We start from the raw sequence: 26850 nt of genomic DNA, 5'->3' as shown, positions 1-26850 counted from the left end.
ACCTATTTGTTTGTTGGCCTCAAAGCGATCACATTTAAATATATCAGGTCTTAAAACACTGTATTGAGCCTACACAATTCACTTTGCCATCATCTATTTTATTTATTTAAGAGTGTACTTCATGTCCAGGCTATTACAATCCCAGAAAAAATACAGATGACCTCAGTGACCTCACTGTTCTCAACAGCACTGCTCCCACTTCTTACATCTCAACCAAAGGTCTGGATTGGAATACACACACACACACACACACACACACACACACACACGCGCGCGCACACACACACACACACACACACACACACACACACACACACTCACACATATACAAATAACTTTGATCATGTTGACATTGAATGAAAAGAAAGTTGATAGAAGTCAATGTATCCATTTAGTCAGACAACCTTTATATCTCCCTCAAGCATCTGATTCCACTGCGATGTAAGAATTTGTCAAAATTGAACACAAATAGGCCTTTACACCGAACCTTGAATACTTTACCTTATAATAACGTACAGATAAAACAAATAAAATGGTATAGTACACTCATTAAAGTAAAGTGGCACAATGGTGGTTTATAATTGGCATATTCAAATGTAACTGATGTTTTACTTGGGAATACGGGGTACTCTGCTGTCTGACACAGAGTCATTCAGAATGCTCCCACCGAATTGTGCCAAGATGATAAAATAATAATAATAATTTAAAATCCAACAGACGGTGATTTTAACCATGGGACCATGTTACCGGGGAAAAAAATAAAACATAATCATCATAAAGCAGTAAACCACACCATTGCTTAACTGAACACAGTCTTGGTGTGTAGCTTATGGTAGCTAATATGAGCGGATTTAAGATTGTAGCTGCAACGATTAGTCAAATAGCTCTCCAACATTTGAAACTCTTTCACTCACTTTCCCCTTGGCATTGCTAACGCATATGCAGGGATATTTCATCACATTTTGACAGTCTTTTTACAGCATCAGTAGTACATACTATTGAAATGAGTTGTAAATTAGGCACCAATTAGTTGGGCTGCATGTCATGCACCATCTGCAGTACAAGTGGAAGGATCTAACTTACAAACCTACACGTCACATCAAACTAACATAAAGTGGTTTTCCCAATGTTTCCTTGGAGCTTTATCACACAACATACTTGGTTGTAATGCAGCCTATGGCTTAACCACAAGAGAAACACACAAAGCAAAGTCAAGCAGAACACAACAGGTAATGGAAATAGTGGTCGTAGTAGTAACAATGAACAAGAACAAGACTAAAAAGGCTTTGAAAGAAAAAGTGAAACGGAAAAAAACAGTGTTGTTGAGTCCAAAAAACAAAACCCTGATATGTTGGAAAGAAGGAATCCTCAGAAAACAAAAGATGAGTTAATGAGATCAACACATAGATACATGTGTGTGTGTGGTCCAGTGGCATGTTCCTGTACAGATTTGAGTTAAACAGGAGGCTTTTAAGCCACACACACACACACACACACACACACACACACACACACACACACACACACACACACACACACACACACACACACACACATACACACACGACACACGCACACAAACAAACCCGAGGTAATGACACATCTTTGAAATTTCTAATATTCCTCCCATGTTAATGGCAAGTTCCCTCCACAGGCCTTCATTTCCACAGAGACACACACAAATTCAGAAAACAACACACAAATAAATAGTATAAATAATATAAATAAAGATCAACAGTGCCTGTGTTGTGTGTAGTGAAACAGAAAAAACATGACAAAATAAAAGGTTTAGTAAAGTTACACTTCACTGAGGGGCTATGGAGGGGAAATGGCCATAGCTAGTTCTCTCTACCTCCCTCCTCCCTCCCCGGTATTCTTTCGTCTCTCTTTCATCTCTCAGAGGTCAGTGCAGCGCTCCTGCTTGCTGTAATGGTCAAACTGGCTCTTCCAGTGCATCATGTAGGAAGACCAGCGGTGGAACTCCACCTTCCATTGACGCTCTGCCTCGTCTATGTTGTCTGAGAGAAGACACAGTGGAAAAGAATGGTTAGGAGTTGAGAGCTTTAACAACATATTGGAGGTGTTGTTTTTTCAAACTAATGTTGTCCTGTGGTTTATGTCTTGGCCACAGATTATCTTTTTTTTATATGCCATATCTATCTATCTATCTATCTATCTATCTATCTATCTATCTATCTATCTATCTATCTATCTATCTATCTATCTATCTATCTATCTATCTATCTATCTATCTATCTATCTATCTATCTATCTATCTATCTATCTATCTATCTATCTATCTATCTATCTATCTATCTCTATCTATCTATCTATCTATCTATCTATCTATCTATCTATCTATCTATCTATCTATCTATCTATCTACCTACCTACCTACCTACCTACCTACCTACCTACCTACCTATCTATCTATCTATCTATCTATCTATCCATCCATCCATCCATCCATCCATCCATCCATCCATCCATCCATCCATCCATCCATCCATCCATCCATCCATCCATCCATCCATCCATCCATCCATCCATCCATCCATCCATCCATCCATCCATCCATCTTTCCATCTATATATATGCAAAATAAAGGATTCTATCAAACATAGAGTTTTGTTAAGTGTATGTTATGATTGGTCCGAATATAAGACAGGGTTTTTCCCCGCAAAAAGGTTGTATAAAGTCGGGTCGTCTTATATTCAGGGTCTAACATTCGGCATCCTGTAATGGACTGCCCATTACCAGAGCGATCATTCAGCTTAAGGGCCTGTGTCCATCTTGTTTCCTTTCCTGTTTTTTCTGGTGGAAAACACTGGCTGTGCGGCAGCGGACGGGACAAGCGTTTGTGTGCTGGGAGAGAGAATGCTGTGTGTTGAGTGAAAAAAGAGCCACGGGAAATCGCCAAAGAGCTCAACATCCCCAGCACTGAATTCAAAGCCTCGATGTTATTATGTTGCAATTCAACGTGTCAGAGGCATGAAAGCGATCGACTTTTACTGTGGCTTTTTTGATGCAGCAGTTGTAGTGCTGAGGAGAGATTGCCAACTGCGCTGTCCTTCTACACACCACAGCTGCCGCCATAATTTTCAGATTTAATCATTGGCATCAAAGCCCTTAAAATAAAATAAATAACTTTCTTTAAACGCTGTCCATGCGGTGGTGGTGATAACGTTAACCTGCAGGAAACCCCAGTTATCATTTTAGCCTTATACCACAGAGTTTTTCTGCTCGGCGACTCACACTGGCGAGGTCTCACTGTGCATGTCACCGTCACAATGTTTTACTGAGTGAAGCGCTGCTATCCAGCAACTCACAGAACAAGTTTAGCGCACCGCCGTACCCCTCACACTTTTTCAGAGAGAAGCTTTCGTTTCAGCACTAGGCTATGTGATTAACTATGAGCATTACATTAATACTGCGTCTCAAATGCCTTGGACAGCAGCGAGGATGACTATGGCTATGCCACGGCCCGAACCAGAGCATAGGAGAGACGCAGAGGGGCAGAGGAGTGTGAGGAATAGTCTGTGGTTTACACATCAGAGTTCGGCCTATTTGCACTACTGTTTAGTTGCAAAGAAGAAAAGTGTTTAGTTCTATGCTTTTTTATTTTCTTACATTTTTTAAATAAATAGAAATCATTTCTTTATAAAAACAAGATCTGGTCTTCAAATCTTTTTTGCAAATATGAGTTTTGAAAAATGGGGGGGTCGTCTTACAATCAGGGTCGTCTTATATTCGGACCAATACGGTATTTTGAATATATAAGATAAATATTTGTTGCGCCTTGATCTTGCCTTTTGCTTTTATATCTATATGTCGCACACCCAGTTGTTTCATACGGAGGCTCCGTTGATGTGACATCACTTCCGGTGCGCACTGGATTGTGGGTCAGAATCGCCCAAATACCATGCTGTTTTCAACACTAAAAATCTCGCCAGATGTAGTAGACTAAGCATACTAAATCTGACCACAAGAATTGGGACATCCTAAATATTTTTTTTTCTACCATACTAAGTAGCAGAAAGTATGGGTATTGGAATGCAGCCAGTGTTTACCAGTGATGTTGAGGAGGCGTGGCAGGAAGCGGTTCCAGAAAGCACACATCTGGTTCCTCAGACCCTTGTGGATCTTCATTGCATCAGCATTGAGTGCAATATGTTTCTGCTCGCTGAGAGTGAACAGAGGCCAGCGCCTCTTGCTGTCGACCAGCCCGTCATGGTTGGCATTGGGATTTCTGACAGAGAGACGAGAGGGAGGTGAAAAACATACAGTTAGAACAAAACATTGAATTGTATGTATACAAATAATAGGGCTGTTGTTGTTATTCGTGATTAATTAAAGTCTGAGCATAACATGTTCTTTTTTTAATGGTCTGCTGCTAATTTGTCCCTTTGACGCACACTAACTGTCTCCCCTCTGCCATGGCAGAGGAGCTGATAAGTTTCACTCTAGTCAATGTGTGCCAGAGTACAGGGCATCAATTCAGCAATCCTGCTGAGTGGGTAAGTTACTGCTACTGCACACGTGCTTAAGGTTGCTGACGCCTGGTGTAACCTCTGGTCTGCTCTTTAACTGATCACTTCATGTACTGTGTGGCTCAGCAACCTAGTTTTATCAACTCCTCATTGTAGTATACAGCAGATCATTTGTTAGAGTCTGCAGTCCCTCACCCAGTTCGTGCAAAGTTGGCCCAGTATTTCATCATGCGTCGGCTCAGTTTCTCCTCCTCTAAGGTGTAGTTGAGTCTCTTCTCCAGTGGCAGGCCGAAAACAAACTCAATCTCATAGCCGTGGATCACACCCATCCACTCAGGCCAGGCCAGGTTGGATGCTCGGTGGTCGAACAGGTAGAGGTAGGTCCCACCTTGAGGAGCAGGAGGAGAGTGGTTAATTGTCTATTGTCTAAGCATTTACATATACTGGTTAAATCCTTCGTTGTAAATCAAAAATGTACTAAACATGCAGAGTCACTTATTGATAATTTCTTACAAGCCTGAGCAACTTTTAAGATATAAATATTTAATACGGAGGTATAATATGAAGGGGACCCCCCGGACAGGGACAGGCAACTATCTATCTTTCAACTTATAAGAACCACACTCCACTGACGGTGAAATGGAACACACACGCTGGCATATCTTACCTACTGAATTTCCTCCACTGTTCATCACCCCAGAGTTGGCTCCTCCCATGTTAGCCCTGAGGCTGCTGTGCTGTGCGTAGGAGCGAGCAAAGTGAGCCAGTGGGCAAATTACATTATGGTCGCCAACAACGTCGTCCATGGCATCGCGGTTCTTCAACCCGTTATTCTCATCCATCCAGTCAGTGTACTGCAGCACCACTGCCTCCAGACCAATATCGTTAGCATGTGGTACGCTCAACTTGACAGCTGGAAGAGTGAGAATTACGATTTTAGATGCATTATAAAATGACAAAAGTGGCATAAGTGGAATTTGATTGTGGAGATTTCTACAATTCTCCCTGATAACTCATATTAACAGAATATTTACGAAGAACTCTGTGTTTCTACAATCATATGTTCAGTTTAGAAACTATTGCTTTCCTTACTGATTTGTGGTGTGGTTGTTGTTTTATGTGGCACTCACACCATTTATTTAATATATAGTAATTTTTGTTGCAAATTTTAAGAACTGCACAACTGAAATTTGCTGTATGGATCATTTGCTCTAAACCATTTGTCATTTCACACTGTGAGAAATTAAATGTTTGTAAGTGTTATTGGAACTTTGTGCTACTTTTGTGAATCACAAATTCTGCTTCAACAAAGCATTTTCTTAAACAGAATTTTAAAACATCTATAACCTTCCAAGAAGTCTTCTCTGGAGATGAGGCTCTCGTTGTCCTTGCTGAAACCTGGTGCTCCGTAGAGCAGGAAGTAGGAGCCTTCATCCTGGTTAACCCCAAGCAGGATCTGTGTGTCTTTAAAGTTGCCTGAGTTGACCATGGCCTCAGGAGTATCAGGCAGAACCTCGCCATCAACAACAGGGACAAATGAAAACCGGAACAGGGCTGACCATGGCATGACCTGTTCAGAACAGGATGACAAGCTCAAATGTACCATTGAGTTGATCTGTGCGACTGTGAAATGACATGCAAACACATGTAAAGAAATGGTAAATTACACTTCAGAGTAATTTTAAATTAAAAAAAATCCTTTAATTACAATTACATTTGACACTTTTTAATCCACTTATAAAATAAAATAAGATTAAAGGACTCCTGCGTCTATGCCAGCACTCCAATTACCTTAAACAACAGTCCATCTTGGATGTGCCATGGCTCTTAAATCATCCCACTGCATGAGACATTTGGAAAACTTTGGACCTAAAATATGTTTTGCAACTCCTTGCTGGCTAAAAAGAATGCTGACATCTTATTGAACTGTCCACACTGCAATACATGTGATTTAAAGTGAACAGAATTTGATTCAAGTTCTATCAAAACAGATTTTCACAAGAAACTGATTGTGGATTATTGGAACCGTAAGAGAGAAGGACATACTCCCACCACCGATAATAGGGCTATGGATGAGAGGCAGCAGTTTCACGTTCCTCTGGGTTAAAGATCAGCGAGGACCAGACCTATAGACTCAATACATCAACACCATCACAAAGACAACAAGACAATGGCTCTTCTTCCACCGTAGGCCGTTGAGGTTCAGCATGGACTCCAGGATACTCTAGGATCATCAGGGACCAAAATCATCCTAGCAACAAGCTGTTTCGGCGCCATCAGTAACAATCATGATGGGAGGCCTCCTGGATCTAGTGTCTAACATGAAGAGCTGGGCATCCCAAGGGCTGGATATGATCCACACCTACTGGCTAAACAAGCTGGATGCACTCAATGGACGCCTGGCAGCACAACTGAACGGATCTGTTTTTTTTTTCTTCTTTTCTTTCGTTAACCAGCCGGACATTGTGGTGGTCAACAAACAGCAGGCGAAAGCAGTTGTGTTAGATGTAACAATTGATTTATCTGGCTGTATGATATTGTTATGGGCAATGTTGTTAATCAATGACTATATCTGATGTTAATATGATGTGTCAGGCATTATCTTGCTGGATTAGTCAAACAAAGGTATTCCAGTCTGGTTCTTCTAATAAAAAGAAACAGACAATGGAATAATCCACATTTGGTGCTCTTGTTTATCTTGACTCAATCTGTGTTGATAGTAATCAACGGAAATGTCATATCTTTTTTTATTGTTATTCTTTGTTTTGTACTTCAATATATGAAATTAGGTGTTTACATTGCCTGTGCACATCTGCAACATCATTAAAACAATCATCTGCAATGGTTGACTATTGATCTTGTAATTTGTATCTGGATTTGGCATTTGGACTGGGAGAGAGATTATTACAACAACATCTAAAGCTAATTGTTTGTGGACCTGAAAAGCTGCATTCCATTGGGAATTGCCAGTGTGTCATGGCCTAAAAGGTGATGTACAGTATCTCACAAAAGTGAGTACACCCCTCACATTTCTTCAAATATTTCATTATATCTTTTCATGGGACAACACTGAATAAATGACACTTTGATACAATGTAAAGTAGCGTGTGTACAGCTTATATAACAGTGTAAATTTACTGTCCCCTCAAAATAACTCGACACAGAGCCATTAATGTCTAAACTGCCGGTTACAAAAGTGAGTACACCCCTGAGTTAAAATGTCCAAATTGGGCCCAAAGTGTCAATATTTTGTGTGGCCACCATTATTTTCCAGCACTATCTTAACCCTCATGGGCATGGAGTTCACCAGAGCTTCACAGGTTGCCACTGGAATCCTCTTCCCCTCATTCATGACAACATCACGGAGCTGGTGGATACTGGAGACCTTGCGCTCCTCCATCTCCTGTTTTAAGAAGCCCCAAAGATGCTCAATAGGGTTTAGGTCTGGGGACATGCTTGGCCAGTCCATAACCTTTACCCTCAGCTTCTTTAGCAAGCCACTGGTCATTAGGAGGTGTGTTTGGGGTCGTTATCATGTTGCAATACTGCCCTGCGGCCCAGTTTACGAAGGGAGGGGATCATGTTCTGCTTCAGTATGGCACAGTACATGTTGGTATTCAATGAACTGTAGATCCCCAGTGCTGGCAGCACTCATGCAGCCCCAGACCACGACACTCCAACCACCATGCTTGACTATAGGCAATACACACTTGTCTTTGTACTCCTCACCTGGTTGCTACCACACACTCTTAACACCATCTGAACCAAATAAGTTTATCTTGGTCTCATCAGACCACAGGACATGGTTGCAGTGATCCATGTCCGTAGTCTGCTTGTCTTCAGCAAACTATTTGTGGGCTTTATTTTGCATCATCTTTAGAATAGGCTTCCTTCTCGGACGACAGCCATGCAGACCAGTATTATGCAGAGTGCGGCGTATGGTCTGAGCACTGACAGGTTGACCCCCCACCCCTTCAAGCCCTGCAGCAATGCTGGCAGCACTCATACGTCAATTTTCCAAACCCAACCTCTTGGTATGACGCTGAAAACGTGCATTCAACCTTCGTAAACTGGGCTACAGGGCAGTATTGCAACATGATAACGACCCCAAACACACCTCCAAGACGACCAGTGGGTTGCTAAAGAAGCTGAGGGTAAAGGTGATGGACTGGCCAAGCATGTCCCCAGACCTAAACCCTATTGAGCATCTTTGGGGCTTCTTAAAACGGGAGATGGAGGAGCGCAAGGTCTCTAATATCGACCAGCTCCGTGATGTTGTCATGAATGAGTGGAAGAGGATTCCAGTGGGAACCTGTGAAGCTCTGGTGAACTCCATGCCCAAGAGGGTTAAGGTAGTGCTGGAAAATAATGGTGGCCACACAAAATATTGACACTTTGGGCCCAATTTGGACATTTTTTCTTAGGGGTGTACTCACTTTTGTTGCCTTCAGTTTAGACATTAATGGCTGTGTGTCGAGTTATTTTGAGGCGACAGTAAAATTACACTGTTATACAAGCTGTACACTGACTACTTTACATTGTATCAAAGTGTCATTTCTTCAGTGTTGTCCCATGGAAAGATATAATGAAATATTTGAAGAAATATGAGGGGTGTACTCACTTTTGTGAGATACTGTAGTTAACTTCAGTGACTGCTTAAGGACGTGGTCTGCCTTACCTGCCACTCCTGGTCAATGAGTTCCTGTGGAGATTTACTGCGCATACAGTCAACTAGCTCGGTGTCATTGCCTCCGTTGCAACCAACAAGTTTGGCCAGCAGTGTTGCACGTCTACGGGCCTCAGCTGGGCTGACGGAGGCCCAGGGACAGTTGGGGACACCACTTTGAAGGATGGCCCTGGTGAAGGTTGGCCGGCTGTCAGGAGACAAGAGGTGGAATCCTACTGAAGCACCACCAGCGCTCTCACCAAAGATAGTGACCTGTTTAACGAGTAAAAAGAGAAACAATAGAAAAATCATGAGTAGAAACAAAAGGATAGACAAATCAAGACAAAAAGAGTATGAAACTAACCTGTTTTGGGTTTCCCCCAAATAAATGGATGTTGTCTTGAACCCATTGCAGAGCCATCCTCTGGTCCAGCAGACCTACGTTGCCAGGAGCCTCAGAGGAACCATGCAGAGCAAGGAAACCAAAGGCACCAATCCGGTAGTTCATGGAAACAACTATGACTGTCTCAGTGTGGGCTAGGTACCGCCCATCATACACGTCCAGAGAAGAAGAACCACTGTAGAACCCTGGAAATGTTAAATATCACAGTATTGTATTAACCCATTGCAGGGTTTTCCCTAAGTTTTCAGAGGGCTTAGGTGCTGTCTTGGTTTGAAATAATGCTAAGCAAATTTTCAGTTATATATATTGTTGTTCACTTTGTTTTCAACCTTTATCGTTACCATATTTGTGAAAAATAGCCACATTTATTGGACTTATTGTCATAAGTCTATTCATGTCACCAAATAACATAAAATAAAATAAAAAGTGGATTCAGGGTTTGCTCAACTGGACAAGGCTAGCCTTGGGTCAAAATCCCAAAAGTCCTCATCTGAGGTAATTTTACCTTGGGATCTTTTTTTATTTTAACAGACGATTTATAGATAGATTTACAGACATACTATATACATATTATAGCTAGTTGGAATTTTTAAATAAAGGGTACAGCCTCATTGGTATCTCAATACTGTACACATTACTAATGACCATTTCCACAGCATGCTGTAGTGTTATCATTTCCTCCTACCTATATATTGCTATTTTTAGCTGGATAGTGTGAAGGCTCTTCAAAGGGGCTTTGTTTCTGTAGTTTGCTATCAACTGCTGACCCCATGTCCTCACTGGATAGATTAGTCATGTCTAACCTATTTATATTTTGACTCATTTTGAGTAAGTCGTGACCAAGTACCTCCGCCGTAGATCCACACCATGACAGTGAGATTATGTGGTCTAGATGAAGAAGGCACCCACACATTCAGGTACAGACAGTCCTCATTCATCTCTCTGTTGGGGTTCCACATCTCGCTGCCCTGGAAGCCTGGGTACGAGGTGTCCACAAACTGGAAGCAGGCATTCGAGTAGGCATCGGCATCGTACACCCCTTTCCATGAATGCTTGGGCTCAGCGGGACGAAAACGCCTCTTCCCTACTGGCGGCTCAGCAAAAGGAATGCCCAGGAAAGCGGTGACGTAGTTGCGGTCCAGCACCGGCAGGCGGGTTCCTCGGACTAGACCGCTACGTGTCTGGACAATGAGGTCGGATTCACTCTGGGTTGAGCACGTCGGGATGAGGAGAGATAGGAGGAGGATTAGGGAAAGGAGGAGAAGAATGTAGGTCTGCATAATGGAGTCTGTGTGGCTGGAGCCGTGGTCGTGATTCCCTCTCCAAACGGAGCGGGCGGGGACTGCTCTGCTTCCCCTCTGCTCTGAAGACAAGGAGAGAGAGAGAGACATAGTAATGTGATTACAGTAAAGGAGAGTGGTGGATAACAGACAGAAAGAGGGAGGGAGAAATCCAATGAGGAAAGAGATGGCAGCACAGAGGAAGTAGGAAGTGTCATCATGGTAGATTTATAGATTGGTTCAGACAGGCAGACAAAACAAAAGGATTATTCACAAATGGAATTCATTCAGAATCAAACCACATCTTTAAACACTATTTTCGGGTCATGCATGTACTACCATCCAAGGTGCTGGTCTCAACACCCTTATCAGTGGCTCACCCACTTGACATGTGGACAGGAGGAGATTGGGATGAACCAGCCAATGGTCAACCCACTACCTCCTGAATCTAAATAAGAATAATCTAGAGAATCAACAAAATCAGTCCAATGTGTTTGTCCTTCAAAAGCTGCAGTATTTTTTTAATGTCTGGCATTTGGTAATGGTTTCTCCCAGGACATTAGTAAGCAAAGTTGGTCAGTGCTGACCTATCGGTGCAACGATGAGTTTTATTCCTATACATCAGAACCTGATTGTGCCTGAATGGGCCATTTTTCTTAAACTGTCCAATCTCGTAAAAGCTTATTCTTTCCTGGCATTGCAACGTGCTGCTCTGATTAATTAGCAAGCAGCAAACATACAGTGTGATTGATCGATCAATAAACTGGTGGAGCAAAATAGACAGCAAGCGAAGTTCTTTGACAACATGTTAATCCCTTTATAGATCTCTATAGTTATTGGCACTTCATGGTCACAAGCATGGCTGCAAAACCATATGCCAAGATTTAGCCTGGATGAACCAAGCCGAGTTTGCCAGTGATTTGATTTCGCTCTGCAGACTAGTCTGGACTGAACCCCTGTTTGGCCCAGTTTTCTTCAGAGTAGGAAATTAGCAGGGGCGTGGGGCAAAATGCCACGAAAAAACCTGAAATTGCGCTTAGTAACAACTTTATGCCCCCATAATTTAGAGAATCATTTTGGGATTTCAAAAGTATTTAGAAACATTTGCAAAGCCATGGTCAAAAACAGACGGCTAGGCAAGGCATCCGTAGTAGGCAACTTTCCTTCAAACACAACTGAGTTGGGTCTGATTTCAGAGTGGGAAAAAATCCCAAAACTTAATTCTAATTGGTATAAAAAGAAACAGGATATTTCCAACCATTAGTGTCGATAATAAAGCGACAGCGGATCATTGATCTGGTTGGTTTAAGATCTATCCAATTGCGTACTGAGTCACTGACTGAGGCATTTTGATGTACGTCCCTTGACGTCAAGTCGGAAATGACAAAGCTGATTACAGACCCATCGGTCTGGCGATAGCCAGGCTAGCCAAGACCATCATCAAGGCCAATCAACACAACAAGTGGCTACAACAACAAGCTATTGACAAAATTTGAGCCATGTGGCAATTCAGGCAGTGAACAAACCACAAAAGAATAAATCTCCAAGTTCCATATTTGCACACTAGAACCCTTGCCAGACTGAAAGCAGACAATCTACTGCAGGCGTACCCACTTCACAAAGACCTCAGATCTGGTTTCTGATACTCCGCCGGCAAGGAAGCTTTACAATGAGCTGGAGGACATCCAACACACAGAGACCTTAATTAGATGAATCAGGCCTTCCATTTAGAGTTATTGACAAGGAGAAGAAGAAAAAGTATCCAAAGACAGTTTGTTGGAATGGAGTGCTACCTTGGAGTAATCGTGAATACTCTCTATGTTGCTCACACTGCATTGATCACATACCCAATCTTATCTGATTACTTGATATCAATATCAAGGTATCAAATGTTTTGCAATAGTTGGTATTGCAAAACATTTGTTATGCTACATTGTTAAACCATAAAAGTTGATTTTTTCACTTATCCCATTTCAATTAGGGTTGAAGAAGACTTGGGTTCGGGGGGAAAAAGATTCACACAAGAATTGTGATTCATATTTACAATGCTTTCTTTCTTTCTTTCTTTCTTTCTTTCTTTCTTTCTTTCTTTCTTTCTTTCTTTCTTTCTTTCTTTCTTTCTTTCTTTCTTTCTTTCTTTCTTTCTTTCTTTCTTTCTTTCTTTCTGTCAGTGATAACATTATGGTTTCTCCTCACTTATTTACGTAAATAAACTGCATTATATTATATTACAATATAGCCTCTGAACAATATATTAGACAATAATTTGAATCTCATCTTAACCCTTTGAGGCATACAATCACATACATACAACTTGAAATGAGTCTGTATTAAAACATACTTTTGTATTTATTTGTGTTGTTTCTACTTGGAACGATTTTAAAACTCGTTAGCAAAAAGGGAGAGATAACAATTAAATTAAATCTAACCAAACAGTATTCATTCAAACTAGATAATTTATTCAAACCTTACCAAAAACACAGATCAAAGCAACAAAGAATGCATTCAACAAGAAATTCAAAACAACATACATTAAGGAGCACTTTTGTTGTGACAGTCTTGTTCACTAATTCAGGCTAAGAGCTTTGGTATGGTATAAGAGCAACAATATGCAACAATCTCGCCATGTAATCTTGTGGGGAAAAGCTTTTTTTAAAAGGTACATCGTTCTTCAACAACCACATTTTACAAAACTTTCATCCTATACTGTTCAAACAAATCCAATTAATATAATTTGTTTTATTTCAGAATCCCGCAGTTTCTTAGTTAGAAGTCACTGTAACATAGAGGGTGTTCTCCATTGCTGGGGACATAACATAAGAAGCAAAAATGGCAAAGCACTCCAGAAAAACGTCTGCTTGAATACAGGCTGCTTTCTTCAGGATATTTTCACAATCTTCATATTGACTCCACCCAACACTCAGCCCAATGTTAGTCCAACATCAGCTTGTTTACATTTTTATCGCCAAATTATCAGAAAATTCACAAGGCCCTAAGATGTTGATATGTTTGCTAGATTATGACCAGCTTTAAGTCATGGTACACTATTCATTCCAGACACCTTAATTGTATTTATGTTTTTAATACTTTATTGGACAGTCAGAGAGAAAGATAGGAAACGGTGTAGAGAGGGGGAGGACATGAAGCCCGGGCTGCAGCGACAGGCACTCAGCCTGAACTCATCCAGACACTAGTTTGATGGAAAATGTATTTTAAGTCCGATAGCTGAAAGGAAAGAGAGCATATTTTCTGTAGACATATTTCTTATGTCACAGTACAATCACATTATAAGAACCTTCTAGAATGACTTGTCCCCTTTTGGAGGAACTTCAAATAGGCTATGTAGTATATTGAAACCCACGATTGCTGAGATCTCTATTACAAAGTTTCCACTGCGAAGGAGTTATTCTCTTTCAGCATGCAGACAAGTTCAAAGCCTCCGTACTCGGAAACAAAGCCTGCGACAGGTATGTGGTCATGAGGGGCACTATAAAAAGGCACCAGAGTAAAACCCCAGTAAATGCCACCTCGTTTGATAGATTAATATGGTACTTGGCCAGTGCAAGACATGTAATGTATCTCCTCATAGTAGGAAACCTAAAAACAAAAAAGAGACTGTATGAACATTATACTTTGTGGGTGCTGGGGGAAGAATAAGGGAACATGTTTAAATTGGTTAAAAGGTATGGTCAGCCAGTTGAACATAGTAAAAATAAACCTCCCGAAATGTGCTGTATTGGATAATTCATTTGACTAAATTCTTATGTTGGTCTTTTTATTTAGTTGTTTTTTTATACATGTAATCTATGGGGCCAAAGTTAATTATCTTTAAACTATGAATATACCACACTGCAGTTTGTTTGAAGTGGCAGCATCCCGAACGCAGATTCAATATCAGCAAAAATCAGTATAATGGTATATAATATGAATATGTTAGGCACAGTATGACCCCACAGACAATACTGGCTGGGTAATCTCTTTTTTTTACATTTTCTTACATGACTATTTGGGAGGAACTCAACAAAGACAAGGAGAAAGGGAATCAATCTTCTCTTTAGCTTTTTAAGTGAAGGAATAAGTCATTCTATTCAAGGTCCATTGATCACTTCCCAGTTTGTTTGAATGTGTGTGCGGGACAGAGAACGGTGACATCACCAAAAATAGATTCTGTATATCTCTATACAACTGAGAAGGACTTTGTACAGAAATAGTATCAATTCACACACACACACGCACACGCACACGCACACGCACACACACACACACACACACACACACACACACACACACACACAGCTGCCCCCTATCCCTTACAGCACCTCCAAGATAATCCTGTCACTATGACAACCATACATTGCGAAACATAAACAGCTAATTCCAACCTGACAGGTGGGCGACAACTGTGTCCGGGCATTGTTGCACATTTATACGCAAACACAAAACGAGCTAAGACACTGTGTACATTAGACTTCATTGTAGCAAGGTGGTGTACGGTGGACAGAGTCAAACCTTGACCTGTGTTAGGTGCTCAAGACAGAGATAATGGAGCTCAACAAATAAGATGGATGGCTTTTGGGGAGACTTCTGGTAAAACAAGGAGTTGACTTTTCTGATTTAACTCGTTAGCCTTTTTAATATACTTTAGATACTTTTGAGAGTTTAGCCGACAGAATTACTCATGGGGCTGCGGTGCCAGAAACTACGCACTATAGCTTCAGGACATAATGGATAAAATACCGCAGAACTTAAAAGATAGGAATACGATATAATTTCGTATTTTACAATATAACTTTTAAAGTAGGGGAATTATGACTCAGATGCCCTATTCCACTGGTACAGTGAAGCACACTTTAGTTGCGGGCAACATGGAGGACTGTGAAAAATATATGAATATCAGTACAACTCTGCATGGGAGCACAGCTGTAACATTGGTAGATTATTGTTTCATACCCATGTTCCTGTTCTAATGTCTAATTCTCTTATCTCATTCGTTCTCCTTTGCTTTATGCTTTTTAACATTAGAAGCCTTTCACTAGAACAACCTAATAATAAGGCTTTTATGCTGAAGCAGCTGCTGAAGGTCCTGACTTCTAGTGACGTCATCTACACTTGATGGCATATTTTTGGTACTGTATTTATATTCACGCTGCTTTGTATTTCCGTCCATCTCGTCTGCATGTCTCACATGTCAGTATCTACAGTAGTTGGACTGGACTCAGAGCCACTGCATTGCTGTAAAACGGGAGTGAAAGCTGATGTGCCTATAGCCACGACCTGACACACCCACTCAAAGTGTATAATAATGATGTCATTCTTCTACCATTTTATAGGCACACTGTTTGCAATAACTGTTAGAATACAGACGGACCACAATGTGGCTCTGTTGGTTTGGTGGTATCACTGTCCCTATGTTCAGTCATCTCAGAATCACAGTCATTTAGCATTGTGTGTTGATACATGTCTACATTGTGGCTTGGGCAGGCATTTTACCAAATATGAATCCAGTATCGCCTCTGAATCCTTTGAAGTCTCATATTAAAAGGTGGTGCCTGCTTAGGCCTAGGCTGTGTAATAACGCTAGATTTTTTTTCAACACACACCGTACGAACAAGAAGTGGAGATGAGGAGATATTCACCGATTTTGACAAAAATTGATTTTGATTCTGTCCAGAATCGATGACTCCACCTTAAATCGAATTAGGTCAAGTGTTCAACATTTGCAAGTTACTAAAGTTATAAATAAGTAAAACTCCTTTTCTATTATCCCGTTGATAGGCCTTAAATGTTTAGGTGGTAGATTCTACAAAAAATAACATTAAGCAAGAAGCTCTATCATTTCATCAGAGAGAACTACATAAAGCTAAGTACAGACATCGGCTTGAAGGAGCACCTTAACCAGACAGCAGCCAAAAGTGTCATAAAAGCAATTTCATAAAATGTTTTGTAAGTGATTCTTGCTAATAACACCAATGAGGAGAGATACGTTTTAAAAGATTTGTAAGCATCAGACCCTAGCAAATCTGGGACTTTTGCCAAATTCGAATTTGATTTCAAAATGGAAACGGAAATACGAACCCAAGACTATTTGTCAGCATAACACTTAGAAACGTAGATATATAGCCTCAGATATGCAGGGAATTCAATGATATTCTTGTAGTTTTATTCATGAAAGAGGAGAGCTGAAAATCAAGTGAGGGAGGACCCTGATGTGGGAGAGAGGGAAGAAAAAGAGAATGCAGGAATGGAAGAAGGAAATGTGTTTTTTATGGAGGAGGGGGTCACAATTATTAATAGCTGCTTGGTTGCGACAGCTGCACGGCAAGAACAACAGTGAGGAGGTGAAACAGCAGAGAAAGTGAGGCTGCGTAGAAGTAGAGAATAAGGATGCTGGAAAGGGAGAGGGGAGGGAAGGAGGAAATTGGTGCTGAGCCAGAGTGGTTTAGTCTGAAGGCTTGTTCATTAGGGCTGGGTACTGGCAAGGCCTTAACGATATGATGCGATGTCACACCATGATATATCACGATACTTTGCAATAGATGCATATTGCGATATATTGCAATATTCCACATAGTTCACTGAAGATGCAAAAACAGCTGAGATACAAGTTGCTTTGGTACGATCTGGGTGATCTTATCATATCACATCATTTGATAGATAATTCAACAGACAAATTGAGTCAATGCTATTTCATTCAAATTCAAAACGCAGTACATCAGGGCAACTGGCTGCACTGCAACAGGAGCGTTGTAGCTCACAACCAGTTTGAAACTTTAACTTTTCTTTTTCTTAAATATCAATTTTTGAAACTGACGATACGATACAGATATCACAATACATACCGTATGTTTTGCTCTCAAACTGCAGTGTAATGTGTCAGGAGTGGGAGGGTAATGGAGGATGAATATATTGAAATCAAACAGAAAGCCATTCCTCAAGCTTCCGATATACAGTATACCATAACATGCGAAGGTAGTTAAGAATATAAAATCAAACTCTGTAAAACCAACTGAACTGATGCTCATATCAAGCATTTTCTTCATGTTTTAACCTCGCATGAATATTTGTTGTGTCTACTCATGCAATTTAATAGACATGAATTACTTAACTCTATAGCAATAATATTCAACAATAAATTTAGATTTCTGGGACTTATTGATCAACATAATTATGGCTCATTAATGCTATAATTTCAGGCTCAATAAAATGCAGGGCATTGCATGTGGAATTGTAGAAGAAACTAGCTGCAACGATTAATCGACAAATCGATTATTAATGGATTATTAAAATAATCGCCAACTATTTTAATAATGGATTAATCGTTTTGAGTAATTTTCTAATAAAAAATTTCCAAATTCTCTGATTTCAGCTTCTCAAATGTGAATATTTTCTGGTTTCTTTAATCCTATTATGACAGTAAACTGAAATATCTGTGTGTTTTGGACATAACAATACATTTGAGGACGTCAACATGGGCTTTGGAAAATTTATCAAAATCTTTCACCATTTTCTGACATTTTACGGACCAAAACACTAATCGATTAATAATCGATTAATCGAGAAAATAAATCGACAGATAAATCGAATATCAAAATAATCGTTAGTTGCAGCCCTAAACTAGTGTACCCTTGACACGGCTTTTTGCTTTCGACTGTGATAGTTTTTAACAGCACTATACTAGATGCATTTACACACTCATTTGGACTCTCAAATGAAATGGAAACAGCATACAATATAGTGCACTGTACGGTAAACAGGGGGTAAATTCATTCACACTGTGAGATTTATATTGATTATACAAAATAAGCAAATAAAGTGTATTTTCTAAAATGTTTAACTATTCCTTTAAGTAGACCAAGTAGACTTCTGATATTTTTGAAGGAAAATGGGGGGGGGAAGTGGAATAGATGAATTGAAAACAGGCAGGGGGTGATGGGAAGAGGAGGAGTTCCAGTGGGTGAGGAAATAAGAGAGGAGGGCAGAGGGAGACACTGAGTGGGGGGCCTGAGACTGGGTGGGAGAAGTGTGTCACTTCTCAAATTAGACTGAGGAATTTGTGTATGAAGTTCACAGGAGGATTGGTTTCACTGGGGGCGGGTGCAAGTCATCTGTCTCTTAGGGGGAAAAGTGGAATATCAGTGTATGGAAGACACTACGCTGCCATGTAGTTATCAGTTAACTTGATCAGTCATTATCTAGGAATGTTTTAGTATGCATGTGTATTGTCTAAAATTAGGGCCCGACAGATTTATCGGCCGGCCGATTATATCGGTCGATTATCGCATTTTTCGTAATTATCGGCATCGGCCGTTTTTTTGCAGATTTTTTTCTTTTTTCTTCAAGCAATCATGTGTGAAATGTATTGCTGCCATGGAGGTAGCCTAAATGAATAGCATTAATGCTATAGCCTATTTATAGCAGCAGCAGGTGTGTTGTAATACATTAGATTAATTTACACTTGAAAGTTCCCCCTGCAACCAATAGCAGAGGCATTGGTCATCGCTTGACTGTTAATAATAATAATAATAATAATTGATAGAATTTATATGGCGCTTTTTTGGAGGTCATTCAAAGAAAAGTTACATCATAGAGAATCATAAATGTAGAAAAAGAAAACAAAATACAGAAAAAATTAGGTCAGGTGTTATTATGCTTCCTTAAAGAGGTGAGTTTTGAGTTGACTTTTGAATGAGTTTATTGAGTCTGTGATGCTGATGTTTGGGGGGAGGGAGTTCCAGAGGGTTGGGTGCAGTAAGATAAAATGCATAATGTCTAAATTTAGACATAATTATTACACTTTATTTTTTTTAGACAATGTGTATTGCAATAAAGAAAACGTTCCTGTACACATTTTCGACAGTAAAAGGTATATACAGGTCCTTCTCATATAATTAGCATATTGTGATAAAGTTGATTATTTTCCATAATGTAATGATAATAATTGAACTTTCATATATTTTAGATTCATTGCACACCAACTGAAATATTTCAGGTCTTTTGTTGTTTTAATACTGATGATTTTGGCATACAGCTCATGAAAACCCCAAATTCCTATCTCAAAAAATTAGCATATCATGAAAAGGTACTCTAAACGAGCTCTTAACCTAATCATCTGAATCAACTAATTAACTCTAAACACCTGCAAAAGATTCCTGAGGCTTTTAAAAACTCCCAGCCTGGTTCATTACTCAAAACCGCAATCATGGGTAAGACTGCCGACCTGATTGCTGTCCAGGAGGCCATCATTGACACCCTCAAGCAAGAGGGTAAGACACAGAAAGAAATTTCTGAGCGAATAGGCTGTTCCCAGAGTGCTGTATCAAGGCACCTCAGTGGGAAGTCTGTGGGAAGGAAAAAGTGTGGCAGAAAACGCTGCACAACCAGAAGAGCTGACCGGACCCTGAGGAGGATTGTGGAGAAGGGCCGATTCCAGACCTTGGGGGACCTGCGGAAGCAGTGGACTGAGTCTGGAGTAGAAACATCCAGAGCCACCGTGCACAGACGTGTGCAGGAAATGGGCTACAGGTGCCGCAAGGAAATGCCAAAATGCCTGAAGTCCAGTGTCAAGTACCCACAGTCAGTGATGGTCTGGGGTGCCATGTCAGCTGCTGGTGTTGGTCCACTGTGTTTTATCAAAGGCAGGGTCAATGCAGCTAGCTATCAGGAGATTTTGGAGCACTTCATGCTTCCATCTGCTGAAAAGCTTTATGGAGATGAAGATTTCATTTTTCAACAAGACCTGGCACCTGCTCACAGTGCCAAAACCACTGGTAAATGGTTTACTGACCATGGTATTACTGTGCTCAATTGGCCTGCCAACTCTCCTGACCTGAACTCCATAGAGAATCTGTGGGATATTGTGAAGAGGAAGTTGAGAGACACTAGACCCAACACTGTGGATGAGCTTAAGGCCGCTATCGAAGCATCCTGGGCCTCCATAACACCTCAGCAGTGCCACAGGCTGATTGCCTCCATGCCACGCCGCATTGAAGCAGTCATTTCTGCGAAAGGATTCCCGACCAAGTATTGAGTGCATAACTGAACATAATTATTTGAAGGTTGACTTTTTTGTATTAAAAACACTTTTCTTTTATTGGTCGGATGAAATATGCTAATTTTTTTAGATAGGGATTTTTGGTTTTTCTTTACTTTTTTGCCAAAATCATCAATATTAAAACAATAAAAGGCTTGAACTACTTCAGTTGTGTGTAATGAATCTAAAATATATGAAAGTCTAATGTTTATCAGTACATTACAGAAAATATTGAACTTTATCACAATATGCTAATTATATGAGAAGGACCTGTATATATTTAAGCGTTCAAAAAAGTAACTTTTTTCAACATATATTTTGGGGATTTATTATTTTATTTAATCGTCCGATTTAATCGTAATCGTAATTTTTCTCTGAAAATAATCGGCATCGGCACTCCAAAATCAATATCGGTCGGGCCCTATCTAAAATGCTGGCAATCGTGTAAATACAGCACAGATCTTTGATCAGCCAGGGGTAGCTTTATTACAGAGATCAATTGAAGGAGACCCATGTCGTCAAATAATACCTAAACACCCAAATGACATTGAAAAGATAAAAGATGCTACGAAGCATAACTGCAACAACAAAACGGAAGAGTTAAAAGGCTTAAGCTATCAAATGAGTAGTGCTCTGCATTGCAGAGATGGAGGACAGACAGACTGAATGATGCCAGAGGACAGACATAACCAACACCACTCAACCAGTTCTGACTATCGTGGTTGTCATCATGCACAGATATAATCCTGCAATTAGTAACGAAGGCTACCTCAGGGACAGAGATAATGGTGGTATTATAAAATACACAACATTGGGCTATGGAAACCTTTGATTAGAAGCTCTCATTGTCAATGTTAAGACAGATTAGCAAGTCATAGGAAAAAGTAATTTTACTTATAAACATGCAAAAAGCTGCATGGTTATCATCATCCCAAATTCATGAAATATATGGGTTTGGGTAAAAATGAACAGAACCGAGGATAAAATAAACAGAAGAAAGAAAATACGTTTTAAAAGCTATAATAATTTAGTTTTTAAATAGTTAATTAGGCTTAGTAGGTAGTAACTAGGTGCATTGTAAGTTGTATTGCAGTCTCAATGTGATATTCATTGTTTGCTGTAGGCAGAATTCTAAAAGATTAGCTATACCATACTATGTGCTTGCTGTAGGTTTATCGGCTTGTTTAAAAAATGTATTGACAGCTTTAAGCTTAAACTTAAATTAAATCTACTGAGGTTGGGGTTTTCATAAAAGCCTCGTCACACTAGCATTTAAAAAGAAAACATTTGCAAATGCGGGCTTTTATGTAGCCTACCTTATTATCTAACCTTTATAAAAGTTAATTAATTCATGCTTAAAAATGACGGACAAATATAGTTTCATTATAAAAAATGCTAACTGATATCCAAAAACATTGTAATTGATTGTAATTTTTAGCCAATGTTAATCAAAAAGCAGGAAACCAATGATGGATGAATACACATTTGACGCTCTAGTGAGTATTTGGGGCAGAAGGCCAGTATATTTGGGAGTGAAAATTAGATAAGTTTTAGTCAGTGCATGACATTTAGCTATATCGCATAATAACCATTTTTATTGGTTTTAATACAAAAAAGAGAGAGGCTACACAAGATAAATAAAAATGTATAAGCTGTGGTGGAAAATCCTATTGTTTTTCAATCAAGTTCACTGAGATTGTTATATTATAAAGATTAAGCAAATAGCTGGTACTTCTAGTGACTTAAGACAGAGACCTCAACCATCCATGTATCTTCTGTTCAATCCATATCCGTTTTAGAAATTAAAAGTTAAAACGCAAAATACAGACAAAATCATGCCAGGCAAGTAGGTGGCGATAACGTGTCATCTCAAACACCAAAGAAGAAAGTTGTGAGCATGCACATTGAGCGTCGTCTTGAGCGAGCTGCAAAACAAAACTGGAAATGCCAAAAGCAAAAACCGATGCAGACTCAAATGCTTGTGTGCAGTATATTGATTCTCCTCTGCTAAGCGTTGTAATGCTGTAGTACAGTTAGGTCACCTAGGAAACCATTATGCGACTGAGAGAATTCCAAGTCGGGTAGATAGACATGGGTGGGAAATGAAGACCGACTGGAAAATCAAGAGCTTGGGCATGGGACTCAGTGCCGCATTACTGCAGCCTCTGCACCCAATGGTCGGACTGAGAGGAGACCCCGGGGCAGACAGGACACGCTGGAGAAACTATATCTCTGGGCTGGCCTGGGAAAGCCTGGGGATCCCCCAGGATAGGCTGGAGGAAGCTGCTGCGGGAAATGGGATGTCTGGGCTGCTTTGCTGGCTGTGTTGCCAAAGTTAAACCAGCGTGTGGTTCATCTAATGCACTGGTGATGTGGGTCTAGCGTTTAACCTTTTCAAATTTTCTGTTTGTCTCATAATCTTTTTTTTTTTTTTTAATACAAACATATTTTGAATAACATTTTAAATCAAACTTGTTTTTTTCATTTCAGAATGGATTGAACGGAAGATACAGATTCTTAACATATCTTAAATTATTAAATCTAATTTGTGAGGGAGTCCGTTATGGCATTGGTTACACCACAGCGCATTATACTGTAGTTAAGGCGGCCGCCTAAACAACGCAAGCAGCCCGCCATCATCAACCCGATCATAAACATTGAAAAAACATTAGGAGACATTTTGATAGCCGGTTTAAAGGGAGAAATGATTCCAGGCTAGCAAAGCCCATTACAAGAGCATTACTAGGGCCTAGTTGTTTAAAAGTTATCTGATCACATTTCAGCTTTTCCATTGGATCGATTTTCGATTGGATTAATAATTATACAATTTGTCAATTAATAGATTTGTATCATGTAATAAAGAATACCACTGGGTTGGTATGTTCCTGCATGTACACATAGTATTGTAGTTTATTATGACTCAATCCCATATACAACCTCCTGCTGCCAGATATACTCATAAGAGTCTAGTGCATAACAGAGTCTAGTGAGTATACCATATCTGGCTATAGTGACTAGAGCAACAAAAAATGGTCTAATCCGCTGCCTAAAATAGTCCTCAACAAATTAACTATTTTGACCTGCTTGGTTATTATTGTGAGACATTCTTTGAGATCGATGTCATCCGTATGGACCAAGCTTATCTTGGTGCTATGTTTCACAGACAGTGTTGGAAATCAGAATGTATTGAGAGATTAATGAGAGATGGACCCATACCCTGCTTTAGGTCTTTTGGGTGATTTTTTGACAATAAAAATAATAAAAAAGAAAAATACAATCACACTAGCCTTATCCTTCAATCCTCTGAGGTGGTCAAACTCCCAAACCGTGGCAAACATAAAACCACAGAGGGGATCATGCAAAATGCAGCATCAGAATTCCACATACACTTTTGATAAATGATTCAAAACCTGCAGCATTGATTAAACTGGAAGTCACTCCACTGAGGATGTAGATAATGAATGTGCACCGCCGCCTGTCAAAACTGCATTTACCGTAATGACTTTCAGAGGCAAATAATTCAGGCTGCAGCGAACCGCAGCAAAGAGGGAGGAGGGAAGTTTGAACCACCACCACACAAACACCAACATCGCCTCGTCTATTCCCTGCTCTCGGCCAACATGCTGCATCCCTGAAAGCACTGACTGTTATGCAATACGCAACACAGTTGGAGATCCGAGCTGCCAAACACATCGTTGTTTGAGTGTCTGAGAGGTTAAACAGAATAACAACAGCTTCTGTAATGAAATAACTGTCACAATATGCTGCGTGTGCTACTACAGGCGGACCCATTACAAAGGCCTCTGCCAGAAAATAATGATATTATCCAGCGACAATACTACCATTGGATAAAGGTGTCATGCAATTGTACTAAATAAGTAGCAATGTAATATCAATCAATAAATAGTGTCAAATACTAGGATATGATGTTGTGTTCAGAAGGGTGTTCAAAATCTGCTTATTCCAACTTTCTTCTAAAATATTGTAGATCTGGCCGGACGAAGGCTTCCTGTGTTCCTTCAAATTAGACATAATATATTGAATAAGTAATAACCACATTACACAATTTTAAAAGGGTTTTATCTGTGGAAATGAATGTGTTAAACTATGGGCTATTTTATATTCAACCAGCTAAATGGAAAGTAGAAAGCAGAACTTCCCAATACACCACCCCCAAAACTTAGCAATATGAACTATATATAATTAATAGGAATGCACAATCTCGTTAGAAATGTAGTACAGAGGTCTCAGTATCTCAAACAGTTATGCAATACGCAACAACATGCAGATTTTTACAGAAAAGGATCAAAACAGAACGAATGCATAGGCCGATCTGACTGTGTGTGTGTGTGTGTGTGTGTGTGTGTGTGTGTGTGTGTGTGTGTGTGTGTGTGTGTGTGTGTGTGTGTGTGTGTGTGTGTGTGTGTGTGTGTGTGCAGGAAATACAGAGCCAGCCAAAGTGAAGACTCCAACAACACACAGCAGCCACATGTGTCTCGCAATTGAGGCACGTCACACACGCACAGGCACACACACACACAGGCACACACACACGAAAGCACACACACACGCACACACACACACGCGCAAAGACACACACGCACACACACACACACACACACACACACACACACACACACACACACACACACACACACACACACACACACACACACACGTCGATTTCCCTGAATTGTCTCCTCCAGCTATAATACACTTATACATAATATATAAAGGCTGTCATGCTGTGTAGGCCTACATGCCCCAACCTCATGAAAAACATTTAACCAAACTGCTGTGTAGTACAATTTTTTTTTTCTTTAACAATATAAACTTAGCAAAACAGGTGCGCGTATAGCTGTGTGCCTAAATGTAATATCACGAGACGTTCTCTTATATAGCGTGTGGGCAGTATAGAGAGAAGCATCTATCAAGTCAAACATTTTTTATTACTTTGGCTAATTGATTGGTTGTCAAGGGCTACATTTAAGCCGAATGTACACTTGTCAATTCAGAGTTTATGTCCATATGAGTTCGGTAGATTGGTAAATAAGCGTGAGAATCCTTAAATTGTAAATACATTAAATGGCATTTGGGGTAACGTTCTGTCCATGTTGGACTGGCACAGTCCGACTTGGTGCTGGATCTGCAGAGCCCGGAAACATGGCTAGTAACCTGGCTACCGTTGATGTAGCAAAGCTTTAAAGGGAATCAAATCCGTCATGCACGAGATAAATAGATTAAAACGGCACACGCGCTACAGGGTGTTTTTTGGGGTGGAAATAATAGATACAGCAAATTCAGAGACTAAAGCTGTATTTCATTAGGCTATGGTTCTTATTGTGACAATGCCGTTCTTATTAGGTTCTTATTGTTAAACAATGCCGTTGCATTTAAACTCAAACGGGTTATCGAATTACATTAACGTAATGAGCTAATAAAAAGGGTCGGCAGCAGCAGCAGCAGCAGCAGCAGCAGCAGCTGTGTTTCTCTCTTACCTGGCTACCCCCTGAGCAACAAACAGGAGCCGTCGACCCGCTAGCTTATTTCTTCCTTTTCCTCGCTCAAACAACGACCCCGTGCTGGAGTTCTCGGGCGAATATAAACGTTTCCCGACGGAGAGGTGACTCTGGCCGGCTGTCAAATACGAAATGTCGGTAATGTCTTCTCCCTGAAGCAGCAGCCAGCAGTGGCGCGTTTACTGAACATTCGCTCGGCCGGACTAAAATCAGTGACGGCAGGGGGAGACTGCTGCTAATAAATACTGCTTGTAAACCACCGTTGTAAACATAGTACAGACCTCTCCTCTCGCGAGAACACCCATGTTTGAGTTCTCCTGTCAAACAGTATGGAAGTGCCTGTGTGCCAATTTTTCCAACCAAGGGGTTTGACAGCCAGTACTCATAGCCATTGCTTAGGCCTACCTAATTTCACTAATTGTGAAAGAAAGGAAATTAACAAAAACATTGCATTATAAAACG

At 40.2% G+C, this 26850-nt stretch overlaps 1 protein-coding gene across 1 annotated transcript; it reads right to left on the bottom strand.

The window, feature by feature from the left end:
* Nucleotides 1-1872: 1872 nt before the first annotated feature.
* ache (acetylcholinesterase (Yt blood group)) lies at nt 1873-26497 on the bottom strand. Its single transcript, XM_080051962.1, has 9 exons — nt 26368-26497; nt 10407-10922; nt 9521-9744; nt 9169-9429; nt 5838-6060; nt 5158-5403; nt 4686-4878; nt 4071-4249; nt 1873-2018 (listed from the first exon to the last, which is right to left on the bottom strand). Exons 2-9 carry the CDS (start codon nt 10837-10839, stop codon nt 1897-1899), a joined length of 1881 nt encoding a protein of 626 aa, XP_079908088.1. The 5' UTR covers nt 10840-10922; nt 26368-26497; the 3' UTR covers nt 1873-1896.
* Between the last annotated feature and the right edge of the window lie 353 nt (nt 26498-26850).

This window comes from Ammodytes marinus (genome assembly GCF_949987685.1).
Source record: "Ammodytes marinus genome assembly, chromosome: 23".
Classification (NCBI taxonomy): Eukaryota; Metazoa; Chordata; class Actinopteri; order Uranoscopiformes; family Ammodytidae; genus Ammodytes; species Ammodytes marinus.
Note: the sequence above shows the minus strand (reverse complement) of the source record. Positions and strands in the feature narration are given on the sequence as shown.